We start from the raw sequence: 10,256 nt of genomic DNA, 5'->3' as shown, positions 1-10,256 counted from the left end.
TAGACCAGGTTGCTCCAAGCCCCGTCCAACCTGGCCTTGAGCACTGCCAGGGATGGGGCAACCACAGCTTCTCTGGGCAAACTGTGCCAGGGCCTCACCACCCAAAGGGCAAGAATTTCTTCCTAATATCTCATCTCAGTCTCCCCTCTGTCAGTTTAAAGCCATTTCCCCTTGTCCTGTCCCTTGCAGGATTTCTTGTAGGCCCCTTTTAGGTACTAGAAGCCACAGAGGATCTCTCTGGAACCTTCTCTTCTGTGAATAGGAAGACTCATCAAAAAACTACCTGTGCTCCAGAGTACCTTATCACCGCTCATGTGCCTCTGTAATCCTTCTGGATACTCCTCAGTCAGCTCCCAGCTGTCACTGATGCCCACATAAAAAAACACGAGCTGGCTTCACTGTGTGCTCGCAGCCCAGAAAGCCAGCCATTTCCTGGGCTGCATCAAAAGGAGCGTGACCAGCAGGTTGAAGGAGGTGATCCTGCCCCTCTATTCTGCTCTCATGAGACCTCACCTGGAGTATTGTGTGCAGTTCTGGTGTCCTCAACATAAAAAGGGCATGGAACTGTTGGAACAAGTCCAGAGGAGGGCCACGAGGATGATCAGGGGACTGGAGCACCTCCTGTGTGAAGACAGGCTGAGAAAGTTGGGGCTGTTCAGCCTGGAGAAGAGAAGGCTGCATGGAGACCTCATAGCAGCCTTCCAGTATCTGAAGGGGGCCTATAAAGATGCTGGGGAGGGACTCTTCACTAGGGACTGTAGTGACAGGACAAGGGGTAATGGGTTAAAACTTAAACAGGGGAAGTTTAGATTGGATATAAGGAAGAAGTTCTTTACTGTGAGGGTGGTGAGGCACTGGAATGGGTTGCCCAGGGAGGTTGTGAATGCTCCATCCCTGGCAGTGTTCAAGGCCATGTTGGCCAGAGCCTTGGGTGACATAGTTTTGTGAGGTGTCCCTGCCCATGGCAGGGGGCTGGAACTATATGATCTTAAGGTCCTTTCCAACCCTAACTATTCTATGATTCTGTAATAGTCAATGCAGTGCGTGAGGCTTGGTTGTCTCTCAGTGACATCCCTGATATGAGACCCCTGTAAGAAGCACAACTCTGAGGAATGGAACGCCACTATAAATAATTCTTCGTTCTCTTTATGATTAATGAAGACTAAGTATTCAACCTAAAAGTAAGGTATTGGAGTAGTACTAAGCCATTTTCAAATGTGTTTAATATTTTTTGAGAAGGAAGGTTATAGTCATAATTTGAGCATGCTAGGGCATCTCCACTGACGTACTCAGAATCAAAGATTTCTGTATCCATTATGCATATTATATGGAAATATTTTTTTCTATTCTGTTCAATTGTTTCTGTTCTTTTTCATTTATACTAAATAGCATTCAGTAAGAAAGGAAAAGGGAGAGGGATTCTTTTCCATCCTAACAGTCCCAGGCACACAACAAACAAACAAAACCAAGTTGTTAAAAGCTCAGTTCAAGACAAGAAATTCTGAATCAGTATTCTTAGTACTGGTCTCTTCTGTGCCCCTACCCTGCTGCTAGACGTTAGCTAAGCCTTCAAGGTAGGGATAGTCTCTTCCAATGCGTTTACATTACATCTAGCAAATCAAGACTTCCATGCTGTTCTGTAATATAAATATATGTCATCATAATTTTCTTTAATGGTAGTCTATACACATGCCTGCATCTTCAAAGCACTGCAGATAGATTTACCCATGCAGCCCACACTGATTTCACTGGAAGACAGTTTCCTCCTGGCATACCTGTTTGTAAGTTTGGGGGTGTGCACATTAAAACAGAAGTTGGATTAAGCCGTCAAAGCAGTATAACCCGGCACTGGGACCTCTTATTCAAACAGATCATACCACAGTCCTCCCAAATGGGTCACACAAGCATGCAAGTATCACCAGCGATGTGAAGCAAAGAATTATTCCAGATTTCATGTCAATGGGTTGTGTTTGTGGCATTTAGAAGCAAGACAGTACAAATCAAATGCAAGGTACTGAAGGAAGCAGATCAAGAGTTCACAGAGCTTATAGTTTATAGAATCACAGAATGGTTTGTGTTGAACTAGCTTATCCAGTTCCAACCCCCTGCCATGGGCAGGGACACCTCCCACTAGACCAGGTTGCTCCAAGCCCTGTCCAACCTGGCCTTGAACACTGCCAGGGATGGGGCAGCCACAACTTCTCTGGGCAACCTGTGCCAGGGCCTCACCACCCTCACAGGGAAGAACTTCTCCCTAAGAGCTCATCCATTCCCCCTTGTCCTGTCACTACAGGCCCTTGTCAAAGTCCCTCTCCAGCTTTCTCATGAGCCCTTTTAGACACTGGAAGCTGCTCTAAGCTTTCCACACAGCCTTCTCTTCTCCAGGCTGAACAACCCCAACTCTCTCAGCCTGTCTTCATAGGGGAGGTGCTCCAGCCCTCTGATCATCTTCATGGCCCTCCAGAAGCAGGTCAAGAGTTCATTACTCTTCTTGTAAGTCATCTTCATCAAAAGTTCCAGTTCCTTCAGTGGTTTCAACAGAAAATGTGAAAGTAAGATGTTTTCTCTCATGTCTAAAGCTGTTCAGATACAAACTGAACAATTTTCTTCCAAATGAAAGTCTAAGCCTACGAACTGTTTTGACTAAAGTCTGATTACTCTTGCTAACAGAGAGGTAGTATTTTCAAGTGCTTAATTCTATGCATGTGAACTAGGAATGATTTGGTTATTCACAACTTGATTTGGTTATTCAGCATTATACTTTCAAGAAAAACCAGGTACCAAAAAAAAAAAAAAAAAGCAAAGCACCCATGAGGGTATGACCTGTGAGCTCAAGTAGCCCTTTCACCATTCATGTATTTGTAAAGGGAAGCAAACATTGCAGATGTCTGCAATCTTACCAAATTGTCCTAGGACTTCACCATGTTTGTTGAGGCAAAATGTTAGTTAGCAACGAGTGACCAGCAGCTAAACCTCACAAAATAAGATTAACAGGAACAGAGGAAGAGGGAAGAGGAGCGGGGAAAGCGGTGTTGCTGTTCAGCATCACAACAAAGAAGAACTTCTCCAGACAGTGATGGCTCAATAGATTACCAGTTGCAGCCTGCCTTTACTCATCTCACTGAGAGGTATTCTTTTGAACTGTAACCTCAGGAAAAATAAATAAATTGTCCTGAGAGTGATCTCAAAAGTAAAAATAACTTCACTGTGGAAAAAAAAGGGAAAATACCCTGAATCTAAATCCCTATGCCTTCTCCATTTAAGTGCTTTTGAAAGAAATTAATTCTGTGTCTCAAATACTGTTTTCCAAAATATCTTCCACTTTCCTGCTATGTGAATTATGGAAGCAGGAAACACATTTTAGGGTGGTTTTTTTGGTTTAGATTCAAAGTATTCAAGGTAAAGTCTTGCTTCATTTTATTTACTGAAAATATCAGGGCTGCAATTTCATTCTGGTAGCTTAGCTCAACCCCCCTCCCCGCAAAAAGAACTGCAACCAACCAACACCACCAAAAAGACAGACCTCTCACTATCCAATCCTATAATGGGAAATGCTGTTCTTATATTTATTTGCACCCATCAATGAAAAGGAAGTAACAGAAAGAACTTCATGTGAAATGACCGAATACAGCTGATTTCCCATCACTCAGCCTCGTAAGTCTTCTGCAGTGGGTAGAAATAAGCTGGTGTATACCTGGGCTTGGACTTTCCTACACAGCCTAAAACATCAAGCTCATAAATCTTTTGAGGGTTAGGTGGCTGCAAAGGGTATCACCAACTTTGAGGTTTTGCAATTAATAAAACAAACCAAAGAAATATATGTCATGCAGTAATATTCTGGACAGCATTCTGTCAAGTAAGTTTGTGCTTCAGAAACAGAGCATGGTGACAGCTGTGCATTGATACAGCAGTACAGAAATAGCCTCTGGATTACAGGAGATAGTGTTTATTACATTTTAAGATTTAAATTGTGCTATATGCTTGTTCCAGAAACTACAGACGACCTCATGTAACACTGCTCTGTGGGGAAGGGAGTGAAGAGAGGAACAGCTGTCCTTTCCTCCAATTTGATACTTCAATGACAGCCTCTCTGCACATCACTGTTGAAGCCTGCAGGTTTGCAGGCATAGTCAAATGAAGGACAAGATTTGACTTCACAAGGAAGATGATGTCAGAAACAGCCTGTATGCCACTGCCTCCTATTGCCTCACCAGACATATAGGATATATTGTCTGCTGAGTTTGCACTTTCATTTTATCACTGTCTGTAGTTGTTGAATTAATGCATACTTCCTCATCTACCTGTCTCATGGAATAATTAAAAGAAGGAGAGAAGGAGAGGAAGGAAGCAGATCACCAGGCAGTCAAGTTCAGTGACTAATGGCACCAGTGAAGAAATCTGATTTCCTTCATGACACTGCTACTGCCTTACTATATAACTTCAGGCAAAGCACTCGACTCCTTTATGCCATGGTATTCTTATCTGTAAAAATTAGGCAACATCACTACCTTTCTCTGTAGGATGCTTTAAGATCCCTGGAGAAAAGGCAAAGGGTTGTCTTTACTCAGTTACCTTTAGAGATTCAGCATGGCAAGGCCCAAACTTTGCTTCAGACAGGTGCTAATGTGCTTAAGCTCTCAAACTGTTAAAGCTTTGTTGGCAGTTTCCTGAGTGTGCAGACAGCCTGAAACAAAATTCCTGAAGGTTAAACCTGAGATCTAACAATACAAATTTCTAATGCCAGCTTTTTAACCACAGATTATATACATACTCATCTGATAGGCTTATCCTATCAAAGTCAAGTTTTTGTCTCCTTAATCTTATTTTTACTCCAACCAACCAAACCGCCAACATCTCCATTCTGTCTCTGGCAATCCTGCCTTGGGGGCTCCACTGGGGCGGCAGAGCCAGTTTTCCATGCACAGAGATGTGGTCAAGGAAAGATGGCATGATCACCTTCCAACTTCATTGCACAAAGCCAGGCTTGGATGCTGGATAGATACAGGCAGTCAGACAAGTTGGAGCAGCTTGACCTGTGGGGAGCATAAGATGTGTCTTCACATCACACCCTGCTCTTCCTTTATTGTTCTTTGCCAGAACAAAGTAGGTACAGACATTCTCATAGGAAATACATGTAAAATGAGATCAAAACTAAGTGGGAATGGCAAGGAACCACCATGAAAGGAGTCAGACAATTTCTCAGTGCCTCAGTAACCCTTCAGCTGCACCTGATTCTGCAGAAGACAAGCAATGGTCTTTCTTTCCAAGTTTCTGCCAGCCTGATGAGAGCAGTAAGTGTTTTTTTACTCTCCTGGAGTTTTTTAAAATCTTGAGCCTTTCAGAGGCAAAGCTGAATCATATGGTCCCATTCCACGTCCCATTTCTTTTCACCACCCTATCATTCTGGGCAGAAGGAGCTGTTGGGTTTATCCAGAGTCCCTACCAACCCCTTTGATAAGGCCATTTTGTTCTCTTACAGGACTGCCATTGCTGAGCCCACCTTCCTCTGCCCTGGAGGGAACAATGCTTTATAGGCATAACTGACACACTGAACAAAAAGCCTGTGCACCTCAGGAATAGCTGTTTCCATCAGCAAACGCTTCCCCCAATGCAAAGAAAGCATAATGATCTAGCACACATCACGAGAGTAACATGACTTGCCCTGGAAGTGGCAGTGACAGACCTGACCACTGGACAGGGCTACACAGCTCTAACGTAAGGTGGCTGCGGTCAAGAAGCAAAGCTCAGCCTGTCACCACCACCCCCCCCCCCCCCCCCTCCTGCATGCCTGTATTGCAACATGCAGTGGCCACCTCGGTTTGAAACCATTTAACCTGCAGCAGCACAGGAAAGGGACACAGCAACAGGTACATGGTCCACATGATCTTCACCTCCAGGAATGCAGCATTCGGTGGTCCCCAGCCCACTTCCTCATAGGACAGGTGGCTGAATGGCAGAAACCACTATCGTAATTAGCTGCCTTACGCAGTCAGAGCACAAGAAACATGGGAGAAGCTAGCACAGCAGCTGCCCACACTGAGCCTCTGCACTTTAGGGGAGAACACTAGGCTGTAATTGTTCGCTTACTATTTTGTGTGCCCTGACTTCGCTGTTTCCAACAGCAAAATTATAGTTGGGCCACAACTCTCTTCTGTCCCACTGGCCAGAACACAATCCTTATTCACACAAAAATCCTCTCCGCCTAGCATACCAGTTTTATTGGCTCTAAACCACCCCCATTCTCCCCCAAGGGACAGGATCAGCTGTCAGGTTTTCGAGTTTACCCCCTTTACCCATTATTACTTTTTAGCCATGTAGAAACGCATGGGTCCGTAAACCATGTTGTACAATCGCACCATGAAAATCTGTGCCACAACCCTGTGCTTTATTACCACTTTTTACATCTCATTTTAATCCACACTCGGAAAGCGATCCTGTTCCCATCAAAGTATGCAGCAAGCTCCCATTAAAATCTGGCTCAGCTAGTATTTTAATAACACTTAGACATTCCGGTCCTTTGCATATTTCATCTGGGAAGCGCTCTACAAACATGAATTTCCTAATTACAGGCGGATGATTTACTAAAACTGGAAATTCCTCACTAGCTCTGGCTTTCACTTTGAAGCTCCAGGATTCGCTCCTGTCCCTCGGCGGTTTGGAAGGTCCCTCGACGCCGCTCCTTCGCGGCAGAGGCAGGGCAGAGAAGAAGACGCACAGACGACGGCGAACCCACCTTGAAGTTTCCGCGCCGGCCGATTCCGGCGCGCACTGCCGGGGCGGCGCTGCCCGAAGTCCGGGATCGCCGCCGGGGCGGGAGTCCACGTGGTAGGAGAGGAAAACCCGGCGGCGGCGGGACGCGGCAGAGCGCGGGCGGGAGCCTCGCTCCGCGCCGGGCCGAGCCGGTCCTCCCCCAGCGGCCCGCCGCACCGGGCAGGAAGGGGTGGAGCGGCCGGCGGAGCGCACGGGCGGGGAGCTGCGGGCGGGGAGACATCCCGGCCATGCTGAAGCCGGGCGGGAGGGCGGCTCCGCGCCTCCCGTGAGCGCGCCCCATGGAGCGGCTGCCCGGCCAACCCTGAGCCGGTGGCCCCGGCCGCTCGGCCCCCCGCCGCCCCCGATGGAGTCCGAGGAGCGGAAGATCTCCGTGTGGATCTGCCAGGAGGAGAAGCTGATCTCCGGGCTCTCCCGGCGGACCACCTGCTCGGACGTGGTGCGGGTGCTTCTGGAGGACAGCCACCACCGGCGGCAGCGGCCGGCGCTGCCCGAGCCCGGCGGCGGGATGCTGTCGGGGCCGCCGCACTCCTACTGCATCGTGGAGAAGTGGCGCGGCTTCGAGCGGATCCTGCCCAACAAGACGAAGATCCTGCGGCTCTGGGTGGCGTGGGGGGACGAGCAGGAGAACGTGCGCTTCGTGCTGGTGCGCAGCGAGGCCTCGCTGCCCAACGCGGGACCGCGCAGTGCCGAGGCGCGGGTGGTGCTCAGCAAGGAGCGCCCCGGCCACGGCCTGGGGGCGGCCCGTGCCAGCCTGGCGCTCACGCAGGAGCGACAGCGGCGAGTGGTGAGGAAAGCCTTCCGCAAGCTGGCCAAGATCAACAAGAAGCGGCAGCAGCCGCTGGCCCGGGAGGCCTCGTCGGCAGAGAGGATGGAGACGCTGGTGCACCTGGTGCTGTCGCAGGACCACACCATCCGGCAGCAGATCCAGCGCCTCCGCGAGCTGGACCGTGAGATCGACAGGTATGAGGCCAAGATCCACCTGGACCGCATGAAGCGGCACGGCGTCAACTACGTGCAGGATACTTACCTGGTGGGGGCCGGCGGCGGGGAGCCGGAGCCGGGCGGGGCGGCACAGCCCGCCGCCGGTCGCCCCGAGGAGGACTACGCCAGGAAGTGCGAGGAGGTGCTGCAGCTGCAGGAGCAGCGGGCGCATCAGGAGGAGCTGCTGGAGCACCTGGCCGCCGAGATCCAGGAGGAGCTCAACGAGCGCTGGATGAAGCGGCGGCGGGAGGAGCTGGAGCTGGCGGCGGGTCCCGGCTTGGACGACACGGACTGCGACACCACGGAGCTGAGCGGCGGCGGCGGCGGCGGCGAGGGCGAGCTGCACCTCGAGCACGAGCGGGTGAAGACCCAGCTGAGCACCAGCCTCTACATCGGCCTCAAGCTGAGCACGGACCTGGAGGCCGTCAAAACCGACCTGGATTACACGCAGCGCGCATGGGAGGACAAGGAGCGGGAGCTGCAGCGTTTGCTGGAGACGCTGGGCACCCTCGACGTTGCGGAGGCGCCGGCGGAGCCGCGCGGGGCCGCGGGCGGAGGGCGGCCAGCGGCGGGGAGCAGCGGCACCGCGGCCGGATGGGTTGAGCAGGCGCGGGCGCTGCGCAAGGACAGAGCCGACAACGGCGAGGACTCGGACACGGGGCTGAGCTCCATGCACAGCCAGGACTCCGACTCGCTACCCGTCTGCGAGTCCCTCGTCTAGCATCCGCCGGCCCGGAGGGGCAGGAGGTGGTGTGAGACGCGGGCCGGCAGCGCGGAGCGGAGGGGTGGGGGCGAGATAACGCCCGGTGCAGGAGGCACTCACATGAGGAAACCTCTCAATTGTAGCTCTTGAGTTTAAACTTGTTCTAACTAGTCATCCGCGGGCAGCGCTTAGGCTGGCTCGCCAGTACATTCATCTAAGGAAGAGAATCTCACAGCGTGTTTGTGTTTCATTCACGGCTGGGAATTGCTCCCTCCTTAAATCTTGCCGCCTCCTTTACCCCCGAAGGCTTTGCCCTGGGCTTTTTAATCCTGCGGTGCCCACCCCCCACCCCCGTCTCCCCACTGTAGTTTAGGCTACTCCTGGTAAACTCTCTGTAAGTAAAACGCTCCGCAGGGTAAATCAGTTCTCCTGATGGGTTACATTCTCCTGGTGGGTTACATTGGCTGTCATAAACAAACACACCCGGCTCCTTTACCGACAAAAAGTCATTGAGACTAAAGCTGCTCATCATGTAAACACCGTGGAGGAAAAGCAGTGTTAAAACTACTGACACCGGGATCTCCCAGGGCACAAGCCTGTGGAAGGTACTGCAATTCCTTTTGGCAACAAAAAGGGGTGACAAATCACTTTTTTGAAAAAAGAACAAAATGCAGACTAGCATGTTGTATTTGCTCTGCGTAGTGCTTTTTCTTATGCATAGATGAGAGTGCTTTGTTGAAAGGCAGACTAAGAAATCTATTAGTACCGATGTTCTTTTGACAGTCATTGAAAGCAATTAGCAGTGCCGCTACGTATACAGCCTTCAACTACCTTTTTTTCACCGGGCTAGCTGACACTTGGCTTAGCTTGGTTGTAGATAAACAAAGTACAGAATCAGCTTGAGCTACCGTTTTTAATAATACAGTTCACATCAGGCTAAGAGATACAACGATAAAGGTGTGACTCAAGCTCTACCTGCACTACAGCTTAATCTTTTCAGTTATTCCAGTAAAAAAAAAAACAAAACCAGCATCAGCTGTAACATGCATTTCACTTAACTGCCAAATCTTCCTCTTCAGTTTAACTCTTACCAAAACCATTTGACCTGCTCTTACAATAAGGGACACAAAGGATTCTTGTACTCCAGAATAATTGCAGAAACATTTTAAGCAGTGAGAGACCAGAGAATGTTGAGTCAGGCCTGACTGACAGCATGAGCTTTGAAACTTCTGAGATTATTTATGTAAGGCTATTTATGAAAGTTTTCATTTAATGCTAAAGGAAAAAAAAAAGGGGGTACACCAATAGACCAGTTGTTAATTTCTGATAAAACCTTTGCAGCTTCCTCACCCAAAGACCGGGTTCTGCTCTTCTGCAGTGTTCTTGCTGGTGGGAATTCTGTTGGACAACAGAAGACTAGACTGGTCTTCAACTGGTCAGTTTGAAAGCAGTTGGGGAAATAGTGTCTGTGGGTTTGTTGAAGCTGAACAATTCCCTATAGGCTATCATTCTTGATAAATGTTATTCCACTGAATGGGTCTCAGTTATAACAAACTGTGGTTTATTTTGAACACTATATAGTTTTTCATATTTTAGTTGACCTTGAAAAATATTTAAGAACCTATTTTTAGAGCTAATAAATCTCTTAATAATAATAAGTGTTCCCAACTGAGTGTGATTAAAAAATTACATATATCAGGTCTGGGATTGTTGTGTTATCATGTGGTGTCATTCACCCTTTTGCAAAGCCAGCAGAGGGGTACAGCAAGTCAGACCTCTCCAGTCTGTCTCCTGACAGCAC

General features: G+C 49.0%; 1 protein-coding gene across 1 annotated transcript; it reads left to right on the top strand.

Moving 5' to 3' along the window:
* The first annotated feature begins 7,051 nt into the window (after positions 1 to 7,051).
* Positions 7,052 to 8,503, top strand: RASSF10 (Ras association domain family member 10). Its single transcript, XM_061462885.1, has one exon. It carries the CDS (start codon positions 7,115 to 7,117, stop codon positions 8,471 to 8,473), a length of 1,359 nt encoding a protein of 452 aa, XP_061318869.1. The 5' UTR covers positions 7,052 to 7,114; the 3' UTR covers positions 8,474 to 8,503.
* Positions 8,504 to 10,256: the final 1,753 nt, after the last annotated feature.

Source organism: Pezoporus flaviventris, unplaced genomic scaffold (assembly GCF_033815535.1).
Source record: "Pezoporus flaviventris isolate CSIRO_AGI_PZ_B2104156 unplaced genomic scaffold, CSIRO_AGI_Pfla_v1 ptg000036l, whole genome shotgun sequence".
NCBI classification, from domain to species: Eukaryota; Metazoa; Chordata; class Aves; order Psittaciformes; family Psittacidae; genus Pezoporus; species Pezoporus flaviventris.
This window is presented reverse-complemented; position numbering and strand designations above follow the sequence as displayed.

What these genes read in the sequence shown, in the direction of transcription:
- RASSF10 (XM_061462885.1), top strand. Translation starts at nt 7,115, where the DNA reads ATGGAGTCCGAGGAGCGGAAGATCTCCGTGTGGATCTGCCAGGAGGAG.